Source organism: Syngnathus typhle, linkage group LG11 (genome assembly GCF_033458585.1).
Source record: "Syngnathus typhle isolate RoL2023-S1 ecotype Sweden linkage group LG11, RoL_Styp_1.0, whole genome shotgun sequence".
NCBI classification, from domain to species: Eukaryota; Metazoa; Chordata; class Actinopteri; order Syngnathiformes; family Syngnathidae; genus Syngnathus; species Syngnathus typhle.
The window spans coordinates 4,409,127-4,423,624 of NC_083748.1; the positions used below are offsets into that span (position 1 = coordinate 4,409,127).

General features: G+C 40.6%; 2 protein-coding genes across 7 annotated transcripts in view; both read left to right on the forward strand.

Moving 5' to 3' along the window:
- Window positions 1–6,757: 6,757 nt before the first annotated feature.
- park7 (parkinson protein 7) lies at window positions 6,758–10,417 on the forward strand. Its single transcript, XM_061291974.1, has 6 exons — window positions 6,758–6,944; window positions 7,534–7,635; window positions 7,715–7,774; window positions 8,076–8,145; window positions 9,517–9,603; window positions 9,929–10,417. Exons 1-6 carry the CDS (start codon window positions 6,855–6,857, stop codon window positions 10,087–10,089), a joined length of 570 nt encoding a protein of 189 aa, XP_061147958.1. The 5' UTR covers window positions 6,758–6,854; the 3' UTR covers window positions 10,090–10,417.
- Window positions 10,418–11,508: 1,091 nt separating this feature from the next.
- Window positions 11,509–14,498, forward strand: part of kcnab2a (potassium voltage-gated channel subfamily A regulatory beta subunit 2a) — a 50,296-nt gene continuing 47,306 nt past the window's right edge. For 2 of the 6 annotated variants that reach the window (XM_061291510.1, XM_061291518.1), the window contains exon 1: window positions 11,509–11,648. The gene's annotated coding sequence lies outside the window, so the exon portion shown is untranslated. The other 4 variants (XM_061291513.1, XM_061291514.1, XM_061291515.1 and 1 more) reach the window with 4 other exon arrangements.

Here is a 14,498-nt window from a genome sequence, read left to right on the forward strand (position 1 = left end):
ATGTTTTTGTCAACGTTCCCAGTGATTGACTCAAAGATTGACTCCTGTCGAGCTCCTTGTTAAATGGAAAACAATGTGGAAAGATGCTGTTTATGTTGTCTGTTTACTAGCATGAATCAAACTCACAAATTGATTTTTTTTTTTAAATAGTCATGAGAGGGGTAAAAAAAAAAGGCTAAATTAGCAATAGAGACTGTTTTTGTAAATTAGCTCCACTTTGTTGGCAACCGTTTTGTTAGCGCAATCAACAAAGATGGCCTATGATGAACTAAAACGAATCAATAATTACTATCAATCAGTCTGCCTTATCAAAAGACATCCATTGCCTAGATGTCATCAATGTGCAAGTAATAAATCTCTATTGCATTAAGAGTATGTTTAAAGCACAAAATTATGTTTTCAAGCTTTCCAAAAGGCCTGAACTGACCATGGGGGCTTTAGACCATTAAAAATATACATTGGGGATCTTTTTCTAAAAATGTCAAAGAGGAAGGTACAATACTACTGCAACTCTCCAATTTGCATGTCAAACTACAAATATAAAGAAAAATAGTGAGTTTCACTGGGGGTTTCTGGCAACATTTTATTACAGCAGCTAGTGTAACAATCCATTTTACGCATCCAAGAATGTGCCTGCGTGTGTGTGTGTGTCATGTGACAGGACCAAAATGTTTGGGTATCACGCTCTGATGTGCATGCCAAATCCAGTTGTCCTTTCACACAAGCTAGCAGTGTACTGCTTGGCTAGCAGAGGTTCAAGCAGAACACTGCTGGGATGGAGGTCACAACCTACCGCAGACAGACTTTGGTTCTCGCACTGATTATACCGCTGCTGTGAGTTTCAATTCCACCTACTGTATGGATGCCGAAGTTGAGATTGCCGTGGAAAGCTACGTATGTATTGGAAATAAAAAAATAGCTATTCAACTCAAATCAAGGGTTTCAACTCGTGGGGTTTTAGATTAAGGTTTAGGGTTAACAATTAGGGTTTCAAATGTATCTTTCAAAGATCAAGGGTTAGCATTTGAAGCATATGTTATGGTTTTCATGAGATCGTTTTTAAGTTGGGGTTATAAAATAGGGTTCGAGTTTCAAGATAGGGTTGCCAGAAAGGGTACATGTTTTAACCCGTGGTCAGGGTTTGAAATTAGAATTTTAAGCCAAAGTTGAGGTTTTGGAAGTGAGGTTTCAAAACCAGGTTAGGGTTGTCAGATGAGCTCAGTGGCGTTTGGGCCGCCATATTTTTGCCACTTTGTTTTGATTGACTGAGACATGAGAGCACATGTTTTTCCATTTCCCAGAAAAAAAGTACATTTTTTGCAAGAGTATGTAAATTTTAGCACGAGGGAAAAAGAAGTCTCTTTGTTAATGAAGATGAAAGTAATGTCACCATTTTGCATGCTATTACAATTAGTCTCAGCACAACCATCTGAAAGAACCTTCCGGAGACGAGAGATCACTTGACCGCCCCCGCCTGTGACCAAGCCCGTCGTTTTATTAGGTCCTCCCTGCGAGCAAAACATCTACCGAGGACTTGAGCTGGACACAGATGACAAGAGACAATCGCAATCCAGACATGTGATCAGTTTCTGTCAGTTTATGGCAATTCCAGCTAGTTGGTTCCGTGTCCATAGAATCAAGGTTCCATTGTATGTGTCGTATCACTCTTTTATTCTTATAATGCCAAAGTCAAATCAACTTAGTTTTCTTGGTTTCAAAGGAACAAAAGGGGCCACAAAAACCAAAGGGTACAGTTTGATGCACTCTAAAGGTGATATTATTGATAGTTAAATTTTAAGTTGAAGATTTCAGAATCAGACACAAATATTTTAGTACAAGAGTGTTAAAAGATTTTCAATTTACGCTTTCCTCAAAATGATTCCCCTTTTGTGGTTTTTTGGGGTCAATCAAAACAAACCTCAAGTAAAGGCACATTGAATGTACTTGATGCGATGAAAGCAGTCAGTATTCTTCGGTGGCTTCACCAACTCTAGTGTGTGTTAGGCAAAAAAATCAATTCATCACATTGGATGATCAATCAGAATGTGATGAGATTTACAGTTAAATAAAATGTACTACTCTCATGGTTCCTTTTTCGGTTATTCATAGAGTGCAGAATCCATGCCCAGTGACTTTCTCTGTTAATGTGTCTCAGAAAATGTCTTTGTTTGCTGTGGCGTGAGTAAGCAGCATCGATGAATAGCCGATTAACAAGGGAAGTTAATGTTAGCGAGTCTGTCAGGTCGTTGTGATTGTTTTCTTTTTTCATGTTTCAGTTGAGCTACACCTCTTCTAATAGATGAGCTGTTGTCTTGAATGATGTTTTCATTAACTTATAATATGAGACTTCAGCCTGCCTAAATATCTCAGTTTCTATAACATCAAATGATTCATTCCCAAATGCACTCAAGTAAGCAAATGAGCTAGGTAGCGAGCTAGCTGATTCGTTCCTTTCGTTGGTTTCTCTGTAGAAGCATAAACAGTTATCAGCTGTATCGCAGATTTTCCAGTCTTGTCAGATGTGTTAAGATGAGCAAAAAATATTTATATATCCTGTGAAGTGTACAGAGAATCTCTGGATGGATGAAACCAATACGATCCCTTCACAAATCAAACGTCTCTCGCTGCTTAACTGTGTCCAAAGACAAATGGAAGCAGATTGTTTATATGTGAAGTAACTAAACTGGTATTGACATCTGAATGATTTACTGATTTCATGTTTTACTAGTAAAAGCGGTTTTCTCTTTGCTTATCTGACCTTTAAGACTGCTATTTACTTTCAACCGTTGCCTGCTTCCCATTGTTTCATGTTGGAAATTTTTGAAGATTTGAACAAAAAGATGCTGCCCAACATTCAAATTTGTATTGCTCATCGTGCACATGATGTGTACGTGAACAAATTTATACTGACAAATTTGTGAAACCAATGCTTGGGTAAATCAAAGCAACATTGTTTTATCATTAAGAGTTCATGTAAATCTGTATAACAAGTAAACATAATGGAATTTACCACGTCATATTCCAATATCAATCCGTCACAGTGTTGTTTTCTTTTATTTATTTATTTTTAAATCAAAAGAGCACAGGAATACGATGTGACAGAGCCACAAGGTTTACAACAGGCACTTTGCTTTTTCCAAGTAAAATATCTGGTCATCTGAGCATCCCTAACTGAGCTGTCACAGGCGATTAGCGAAGGAACAACTCTTATTGGTATCCCAAGGAGCATGGGGTGCTCACGAGAGAGCTCTGGCCAAAGCTGGAATCAATGTCACCGTTCAGACCATCACGCATTGCAGATTCACCATGTAAGATCCATTTAGTGTGCTGCCTCGTCGTCTAAGGCCTCTATTCATTGGCAGATTTTTTTTTTTTTCCACAGAATCTTGGTCGGCCTAATAACGATATTTTTCCTCGGGAAACTTGGGCCCTGCCTTGCGGGCCCCGGAGTGTTGCTTGTGTCACGATGTTTTCCTGGTGCACCAAAACCACTTACGTCTTCACAAAACGTTTCGCTGTTGCTAAACTCACTTTGTAATCTTGTTATTCCTTTTGGTTAAACTGGCGTGGGAGTAATGTGTTAAAATAATTAGACATATTCAAAATAATGTATAGTGTGGTTTTGATATTGTGTTTTCTTTTTTTATGGTTTGTTGAAGAAATGGTGTGTCCAGTAGTGGAATAATGAGATTTAACACTCTGGATTTACACTGCTGGTCTAAGTGCCCAATTCTGATTCAATGCTTGTATCCATTATTTTTTAACTTTCTATTTCCATGTAAGTAGGTGTGGACAGTGACAGAATAAATAAGACAACTCGTTCGGAATTGTTTCACAACAGCAAGACATAGCTCTGTTTTCACAGACATTCTGATTTACAATGGCTGCTTTTTAATTTAATTGTATTTTCAGTTTGATCAGATGTGGGCATATCTGATACGAATGAGATTTTGACAAATACCGTTTTTTTCCATGTATAATGCGCAAAATTTAACAAATTTATTGTCCTAAAATCTGGGGTGCGCATTATACATGGGTACAATTTATTTATTTATTTATTTTAATTTTATTCTTTTATTTTTTTTAAATGAAGAAAATCATGGTACAACAATTTTTGAAGAAAATCTTGTCACGGATGGAGTGTGGAAAGGAGCAGGGCGACCAAGTGCAGCTTGGACCAGGTTTCATTGGAGGAACTCAAAACACAGACTTGGTAAACTAACATAACTCTCTAACAAAACCAACAACAGGATTGACCGACAAAGACGTGGAACAAAAAGACAGGGTGACATTACCAAAGACAGGAACAGAAACCTGTGTTATTGTCAAATATTGTTTGTTTTTTAATCTCCATCGCGGACTGGACGTCATACGGAGGCAGTATCACTGCGCATGCGCACTATGGATCCGATGCAAATAGTCCTCTTCTCTTCTTGACTGACAATGAACGTGATAGTTTAATACAATCAGCAAATAACAAAATGCGTATTACAGGTAATATTTTATTTCACAACACTTTGCCTTGTTCCTTTCGTCTCTGCTGTTCACTTCAAACACGCTCCATACGAACGCAATGCTCTCGTATCAGACGCTTGCTCGATCACCTGCTCGTTTGCTGTCACAATGTACCCTACACAAATCCGAAACATTTGTTGCGGCTCCGAGTCACGACGAGGGGCAAGTTTTGGTTTCCAAGGGTGTTTTTATTCCTCTTCAACTTCTCTCCCATACAGAGCCGCCTTTTTCACATGTCCGCACGGCTTTTTCACATGTCCGCACTTTTCGTTTTAACCTAACTGATCGCGGTGGTGCCTTTACGGGCAGTCAGAGAAATCGACACCAACAAAAAAAATACATCCAGCCTAGTTAAGCCCATACCAATAACTATAAAAATGGGACCCATTGCCTCCCTGCTTGGCACTCAGCATTAAGGTTTGGAATTGGGGGGTTTGATCACCAAATGATTCCCGAGCGCGGCGCCGCTGCTGCTCACTGCTCCCCTCTCCCCCAGGGGATGGATCAAAATCACACGGGGAGGGGTCAAATGTAGAGGCCAAATTTCACCACACCCAGATGCGTGTGTGACGATCATTGGGACTTTAAAAAATAAAATAAAAAATTTGGGTGCGTATTATACATGGGTACAGGCTTTTTTCCAGCATTGACATGCCATTTTTAGGGTGCGTATTATACATGGGGGCGCATTATACATGGAAAAAAACGGTATTTGGAAATGGACTGATTCCAATCAAATTGAGTTACATCGTTGTATCTGAAGTTTTTGGTGTCATCATAGTAAGATGTGGAAATGAAAACACCATAAAGGTGAAAGCAGCACAAATTCAATATAAAGTTTTATATTTTACCATCCTGCTTGGCTATGTTTTTATATATATATAAAGACAGCGGGATACTTTCCGAATTACAAAAAAGGCTGCATCTCTTTGTGCATCTTGGGTGACCTTTCCTCACAGAAAAAAAACTTTGTCTCCACACACACACACACACACGCACACACACACACACACGCAGAAATACAAGGTTTACACAAGAAGAGTGTGAAATCAGCATGTTCCAAGACTGCGGGGGGAGTTGAGCTCGTGGTGGGCACAAGTGTCGACATCAGGCACGGCAGTGACCCCTCTATTCACCATCCTCAGCCTTATGGAAAAAAAAAATCAGCCTTTTATTACCACGAGTTTCTGGGAAGTGATTTAAAATGATATGTGCTGGTGATATAAGACAACACGAGGGGAATCGAAATGATGGAAAGGGTCGATGTTATATATGGAATACATTCCTCAGGGCCAAAGTAATCCACCACACAATTGCAACACTACTCAATTATATATCCATCAATGTATATTTTTGCTTTCCAGGAACACAACCAGCACCACTGGACCACAGGTATTTTCTATTGAGTACAAATTGACACTTTATGGACATTTGCCTCCAGCAATTAATCAATATAGACCTCCCCCCCCCAAAAAAAAAAAACCCCAAGAAGAATCGTTTGCTTGTGAAGACATGCATGTAGAAAAAATTGCTCTCTGCATTCAACGCACCACAGTTGTGAACCCATCAAACGCACATCTCATTTTTGGCCTAAAGGGGACACTGCAGGACAACTGAGGACCATGGCTTTGGAATGGGAGTCGCTGAGTTTCATTCCACCCGCTTCACACTCACAATTTCGTCTTAATGAAGCCAATGGATCCAAATAATCTACAAAAAGCAGCGACTTAAAAGAAATGTCACCATGCCTCAGCTGCATGGTGGCAAATTGCAGTTGTACTACCAGAACACCATTTCATCCCGCTTCTAAAAAAAGACCCTTAAACTCCAATTGGAGCTCATCACCTCACGAATCATTAGGTAATGCCACCATCTTGCGGATAAAACGTGTACTTCAACCACGTCTGACCTGAATTAATCACGTTTGGTTCCGTCTGTTTACATATTTATGATGACTTTTATTTTTTACTTATTAGTCCTTTTAAAAACCATCTTTTGCATGTAGAATTTATTTTAACAGCGCACAAAAACCAAATGAACGCTATCTTTGTTCGTAGATAATACGTCTCATAGAATAAAGGAATATGCTTAAAAGATGCCAAAACAAGGCGTCTGTTTTTAAAATAGATTCGTGTACAATTTGGAATCTAGACTAGATCTACTTGGCCACCATGTGACTTTATCCAAAGAGGAAAGGTTAAAAAAAAGATCATGTTGCCATTGTAGAAAGAGGGATAGAGTGGCGCAAACTGGCAACCCTGCCCGAAGCTAACTTCGCACTGAAATTATCCTCCTTCCGTCGCGTCTTCTGTTGCACCTGACCAGCTGCAAACCTTGTCATGGCCGGAAAAAGAGCCTTGGTCATCCTCTCCAAGGGTGCGGAGGAGATGGAGACCGTTATCCCCGTGGACATCATGCGGAGGGCCGGGGTTTGTGACTTTCAGGCTACTTTGATTCTTAGCTTTTAGCAAGCTAACGCTTGTATACGTATCCTGGAAGTTTTCCCGATTTGTGGCGTGACTACACTTGTAACAATGCACAGATCATTGCAACGCATAAATTTTGCGCCAGAGTTTATAGTGTCAAGTGCCTTTAAAAAAATATAGGACCGGTCAGCCGAAAATGTCAAAGGTGAACCACACTCTGGAGCTATTTTACAGTCAACTGTCAAAAGTCTTAAATTACCATCCACAGACTACTATGCAAATAAATGAGGGACTGCCACTCGATTTTATAATGCCACAGAGTCTTTGTATGCGACATAGTGTATATTAGTTTTTGGTATTTACTGTAACAAAGTTTTGAACTCATACGTTCTATTATAATGCTGCAAAATCAGCATAAGCCTATGCCATTCTAAAAATGCCCCAATCAGTGAATGCCACATACTGTAATAATGGCATGAAGCCAGAAAGTTGATGCGTCACATATCATGTGTGATGAATAATGTAACACTGAGTGAAGATGATAGGTGAAGCCACAGATGCCATTTGTGATGTGTGCACAATACCATTGCAGATTACAGTGACGTTGGCAGGGCTGACGGGTAAAGAGCCCGTGCAGTGCAGCAGAAATGTCATGATCTGTCCCGATGCAAGCTTGGAGGATGCCAGAAAACAGGTAAGACTGAACGATTTCCTTGATGGGGATGTGGAGACTTCTGAAACCTTGTTGAGTCCTATTGTGGCGTCTATCTCAGGGCCCCTTTGATGTGGTGCTTCTTCCTGGGGGAATGCCAGGGGCACAAAATCTTGCAGAGGTAAGAAATCTACAGAACCAAGGCATACTTTCACTTTTGATGGTGCATCAAATCAATTCAAGAACAATCAACAAAGAAATGTCTCAAACACAGACAAAAAGAAAAACAGTGAACACCAGATATCCACCAGATGGTGCCAAAAAAATTACTTTGGCCTGTGCACAAAAACTGCGTTGACCAGATTCTTAGCAAATAAAAATAGGCCCCCCAAAATATGCAAATATGTAAAGTCACAAATGCTAAATTCACTGTGATGAACTGCATCTTCTTACTCCAGTCATGCTCTCTCGCTCTCTTACAGTCTCCTGCTGTGAGCGAGGTGCTGAAGGACCAAGATGGCAGGAAAGGCCTTATTGCGGCCATCTGTGCAGGTGCAGTCAGCAAAAAAACAGACGAGAGTTTCTCACACCCTTGCACATATCCCGCCAGTTTGTTGCTGTGTCAAAAGTCCTTACAAATTCTGCTGATTTGATTCCCAAACAGCTGCATAACAGATGGATCAAATAAAATCAAGCAAACAATGCTATATTCTGGGGTAGAACGAGTTGTTTTACACCACTTTGAACTTTTTATTGTTTATAATGACGACTATTGATGGGGATGCACGTAAGTGTGCACTTCAAAACACTTCCAATTGAATAATACGCACCACTTCACTTTAAATTGAATAATACGCACCACTTCCAGTTTGTCACCGCGCTTTTCCTAAAAGTGACTGCTGAAGATGACAATCACTGTTTGGAACCATACATGATCATATTTTGCAAGTATATACTATGCGCAATATGGTCTTGCCTATTACAGTAGCATAAATAGGCATTAAATTAGGACTGGGAACTTGGGGCGGCATTGTAAATCTAACCTTTTATGGTTGTCTTTAAATGTTAAGCGGTTTTACTTGACTTGAGAGAATGAGGACACTGAAAGGGCATTATGACAAGAGACTACAGTGACCAATATTAAGGCAAAGTAGATTGAAGGGTGTCCTAGAAAATGGCCGCAACACTCACAGGAACTGGCAGTTTAATGAAGCTGCCAGTAAGACGGTCCCTTGCCAGCATGTGGCCCTGAATTTAAAGATTTTTTTTTTCTTTTCTGCATGACTGATTATGTTTGCATTCATAAAAATTGTGATTATTCTAATGATAATGGCTCATCTCTCATGTCTGCCTTTTAGTAAGATTAAGTATTGGTCGCAATAAGAGTCGTCTGCAGTCCTGCCAGGAGAAAGTGTAATAATTAGACTGCATGGGAAGGCCGCCAAGGGGCATAATCAATAACTTTCTATTTATTAACAGTTTTTCGATGAGCTCACTGCAGTGCTCGGCCTCTGCCAAAGGTAATGCAGCAGCATTCAGTGTCCTCCGACACTCCCTTTTTTGTTTTGTTTTTTATTGTCTCATTGTGGCAAGGCAGGAGTATAGTAATTACATTTTGTTTGACTTTTATTTCACTCAAGGTCACTTTACAGGGTTAAAAAAATGCAGAAATGAGCAATACAAGTATATCATGTTAGTTTATGAAATAAAATTAAAAAAAAATCTCAATCAGTGTGCTGTAATTGTCTGTGTTGATTTTGGAGGTTTGATTGTACTTGCATTCGTCAATCAGTGATTTTGTATTATTCAAATGGCATTTGGGCGACACACCGGACCGATGCGCATCACACAAATGACCGATGAGTCATTTTACAGCGGAACATTTCTGAACCCTAACTGCTTTGCTTCCTCTTGGCGCCGCAGGTCCCACAGCCCTTTTGGCGCATGGCATCGGCTACGGGAGCACAGTGACCACACATCCGGCTATGAAGGACAAGATGATGGCTGGAGGTGAGATTCAAATCTAACCTAATTCCAAATGGCTACAAAAAAGGGCGGCGAGTCCTGTTAATATTTTTTATATTTATAGTTTTCACATTGCTCAACAAGTTTAGTTGAGTAAAGACTGAAACAGCAGGGGGCGCTGTCACACAGGTATACGCAAGAGGTGAATTCAGTCGGAGAAGTTTGACAGAAGATAGTTGTAAGAAACTAGGTTATTTGTATTGGCATGTGGCCACCCTTTCAGTGTGGTGGTCTCCAGAACTTCTTGGCCTGTTGTACGAGTTCCTCCCTCCCTCCTCATCCCAAGTGTTACTCTTTTGTCTGTTTTTAGATCACTATAAATATTCTGAGGCTCGAGTGCAGAAGGATGGCCATTACATCACCAGCCGTGGGCCCGGAACCAGTTTCGAATTCGCCCTGGCAATCGTAGAGGAGCTTCTGGGGGCTGAGGTTGCCGCTCAAGTCAAGGCTCCGCTCGTTATGAAAGAGTGAGTGAGCTTCACATCCGCTCGCAGGCCGCAACTCTGGGCACGCCCGCGCAATCTGCTGAGTTCTATTGTAAAATTCTGGCATTATTTTTTTTATCCATTTTCTGCTTCAGTTCACGGATCCAAAAATACTCAATTTGGGGTCTAATTGTTGTTCAGCTAATTTCGGTAAAAGAAATGAGAAACCACTAAGTTTGAGAACTTCATAAAAAACTGAAATAGCTCCTAAAAGGGGAAAATATCCAGATTTACCCGATGATACTATAAGATGACTAATCACTGCAAAGAACAGGATTTCTGAATAACCTTTAATAAAGTAGGTGTGACAGCAATTTGTTTCACATTGCTCATTCTTTATTTGGGTTAATCCAGAAGTGGTCGACATTTTTCTGTCCTCCCTCCCCGAGGTTTGGAAAAATCAATTCACAGGTAATAAATTACAGATAACCTAAGGAAAAATGTAAAGGCATCTTGAGAAAAAAAAAAAAAATTTTTTTAGTAAATCATGAAAGTCTCAAAGTGCCTCATGGTAAATGGTCACAAATCTTGAAGAAACCTTGAGAAGGGAACACTGATGCACAGTCAAGTGTTTTGATAATATGGGGAAAAGGTCTTCCTCGAATCCCGACCTGGTTGGTTGATACTCAAACCACAGCGACGCGAGAGAAAAAAAGCAAGCTCTGACTCATAAATGACATCATCAAGCTAATTGACCCTGACCATTGGCAGAATAAAGGTAAGTCCTCCTACCTATTTGTTTCATAAAATGCTTACTGTTGAAGATTTGAGCTGGATGAGTCATGTATTGCTTGTTTTTCTTGCAAACAAAAATGAAAAGACACTGTCAGGACAATTGAGGGCTCCTTCGGCAGCCCTTTGCTCTGACATGGACATCCCCCTTTTATTTCATTGATTTTCATATTGTATCATTTGTGCCCTCTCTGCATCCATTTCAACCTGGTGATTCTGAAAGGGGGATCCTTCCATCTGTGGTCCCTTCTCAAGGTTTCTCATTTTCCCCCGGTAGTTTTTTTTTGAGTTTTTCCTTGCCCTTTTGGGAGCTTAGGATCAGGGGATGCTTTGAGAATAATTTTTGTCTATGTGAAGCCCTTTGAGACTGCTTGTGATTTAGGGCTATACAAATAAACTTGACTTGAAATGAACAGTTTCCAGAAAAGTATACCTCTTATGACTTAACGTTCTGTATAGCTCCAAGAATGCAATTGCCCTCTGCACACTGGAGGTCATCTCGACTTGAGTTGTGAATTGCCTGCATTGGCCCACTGGCTGTTGACGCCTAAATATAGGCTGCAGAATGGAACGTATTGTGGGGCACCACAGAAACGCGGGAAGTGGAATCCGAATAGACTGACGTGGAGCCCGATCAATAGCGAGTCTCGCTGTGGCTGCAGTCGTTCTCCGAATGCCCAATGACTGCTCGCCCGCAGCCTTAACGAGGCGGGGCTCTTCACAACGCGTGGTAGTTGTGTCAAGAGAGCAACACAACCCAGGCGCTCCTCGTCGCAGTGGGCATAAAGACAAAAAAAGACAATTCCGCCAAAGGTAAACACATTTAACTCATTTCTTCCTTGTGCTGAGTGTTTCCGTGCAATGCATATATGCTGCATGTTTTGCTCCGCTGCAACACACGGTGTGAATTTACGCCGCGTTAATCACGGCAACTGTCAAGCCACGGTTCGGCAACAGTAAACATGGTACACGCGTGTTCATGTCATGGAAACGACGATCGTTGAAGTCGGCGAAGCATTTTTGCGCCACCATTCAGTGAGTGGCCCCATCGTCATCGTTTGACATCCTCTGCTCAGTAGATCAGATGTGGGCAGACGGAGCGTAAACGGGAAGCCCGAGGTGGCATCCACGTCCGGGAAACTAAAGGCGCTCTCGACGTGATGTCCCCTATTTTCCGTCAACCGTGTGTTACCGCGGGGGAGAGTTGGCGTGCAGATGTGAGCCGACGCGGAGACGTCAGCTTTGGGAGGTTTCCGTTCTCAGGACTGCAGAGAGGCCAGGTGACCAGTTCAAACGTCACCTTGACAACGGGACAACGCGCCGTCCACGTTGTGCACCAAAGCAAAATAGCAGAAATTTCAATTAGTCGATGAGTAAGATTTATTTGGTGTCAGAGTAGTTCCAGGACTGGTGCCATTAAAAATATTTCAAATGGCTACAACACATTTCCCCCTGTTAGTCTAATGCGCTTTACCAGAGGTGTTCACCTGAAAGTCCTCTTACGGGATACTGCAGAGCACTGTCGTCAGCCATCTTGATTTGGGCTAACCTTAACAGTTACAAGGTAAGTTTAACTCTAGATACTGATGAATAACTGTCGATTGCTTGATAGATATTTGCAATATAAATGAAAAATATAAGGATTAATAACTAATTAATGGGTGCAGAGTGCAGAGGTCACAGTTATGTACTCCTGGGTGATCTAATTGAATTTGGCAAATTCATATTGTTTAGAAAGATTTGTTGTTCCACCAGTCCTGGGACTTTTCTGACGTGCCTTGTACTTAACTATAGTGGATATAAAAGGTACACATTGTTTTTCAAATGGAAGGTTACAATGCGATGAAAAAAAAAAAGCGCTCTTCAATTTCAAGATTTTATATATAATAATTAAATTCAACAGCTTCTGTGAGCATGGCAGGAACCATCATTTGTCTTTTTCAATGCGCTCTTAACAAGAAGGAATAAGGCAGAGTTTTAACACGTCACTCACAGGAAATGAAGTTGTCTTCTGTGGTTTGAGTTGCTGGAAACAACCTTGATCACTACGCGGAGAGTTTTGCTGAGACATTGAACCCTATTTCCTCTGATAGTCACATTAGGCCAATTGCTTGGAAGACAGACGGAACCAAATCCTTGTAATTTGATTAGATACTTTTTTTTTTCAAATTTGAAAATTCAGGCATATTGTTGTTAATCAAGCTTGTTGATTTTTTTTCTCTTCCTCCGGTAAATTGCCCAAATATGCTCTTTTGACGCTTTTGATCTATCATTTACTGAAAACCTCATTTGATCGTTTTTGTGCTCTGTTTTGCGCTGCTTGTTGGCATTAAACTAAATAAACTTTATTAAGGCAAAATGATGTGGATTTAAATCCATGATATTCTCATTATTTGACAGTAAACTTCAAATGAGGATGGCAATAAATCGCTTGAAGCTTTCTTTTTGAAGAATTTTCCATTGTGCTTCTTATTGTGAAGTGAGTTGTGTTCACCACCATACAACACAATGTTTTGCAAGTTAAAGAAAAAAAGGATATGGATATTGCCCTAATTAGATAAATTAGTAACATCTACAAAATGCGACAATTGCTTTCAACACAAGATTGGGGGGGGGGGGGGTGCAGAAAATTGCCAACTACTAAAGACAATGTACTTTAAACACAGCACCATAGAAAATTGTGTCAAATCCAAATGCTAATGCTCATTAGTTGGCTATTTCTGGAATATTAACATTTGGCACTGTTGCGCACAACATGTTAGAATTATTCTGCTTGAGCACCCATACAGGGAAGAGCTGGAGGCTTGACTCCCTATTTCTGGATGGGGCGGGGTGAGTAAGGGGGGGAGGACGGTGTAAAAGTCAATGTGACTGAGTCATGGCTTTAGCTAATGATGCAATTAGAGCAGCGCTTGGCGTTTCCTGATTAGATCACCTACTTTCATAGGCCCGCACACGAGGAAGCGAGGGCTCGCCTCCATTCAGTCGATGCATTTCAAAAAGTAATTGGCAGTTCACAAGCGAATATGATTTCATCAAACGTCAACATTTTTATTGTCTTGCGCCGCAAATCGGTTCTTGACATTTTAACGCCTTCTTGCTCACGAAACAAATGCATCACCTCAACCCACGTAGCACGTCAATCATCAGCTGTTTTGAAGATACCTATTCCAAAACCAGTAGCTGACGTCAATCAAGCTACACTTTTTTTAGACAGCAAACTAAGCTAAGAATATGATCCATTAATAAGATTTGATTATTTAGCGTTGAATTATGTCCATTGTGACCTTTCTAGTGGAGTTCTGCATGCAAGTCGCTGACATCATGATGTTCTTAAGACCACGAAAAAGAATGAAACTTCAACGAGGTGTCTTCCTTGACTTCTCACAAACATTAAGGAGAATATGTTAAAACCAAAATGTCAAAATTTGTCCGTACAGTTGATGAAGGATTTATGGTGGCGAGCGTTTGACCCTGGAACTTGCCCTTTTTCCACGTAACCGAATCTGCCCTGATACTGATCCTGCAGATCACAGCGTACCGAATTGTGTGCATATCTCTGTTCCCCTTCTGACCTTGAACAACCTTTGAGCACAAAACCGTGATAGAGTTTCTTGAAAAACATGTTTTATGATTAAAATAATAGTCCTGTCACTTTAGTAG

What these genes read in the sequence shown, in the direction of transcription:
- park7 (XM_061291974.1), top strand. Translation starts at nt 6,855, where the DNA reads ATGGCCGGAAAAAGAGCCTTGGTCATCCTCTCCAAGGGTGCGGAGGAG. An exon ending in GGGCACAAAATCTTGCAGAG is followed by an intron (nt 7,775 to 8,075) that starts GTAAGAAATCTA and finishes GCTCTCTTACAG; the next exon opens with TCTCCTGCTGTGAGCGAGGT. An exon ending in GGACAAGATGATGGCTGGAG is followed by an intron (nt 9,604 to 9,928) that starts GTGAGATTCAAA and finishes GTCTGTTTTTAG; the next exon opens with ATCACTATAAATATTCTGAG.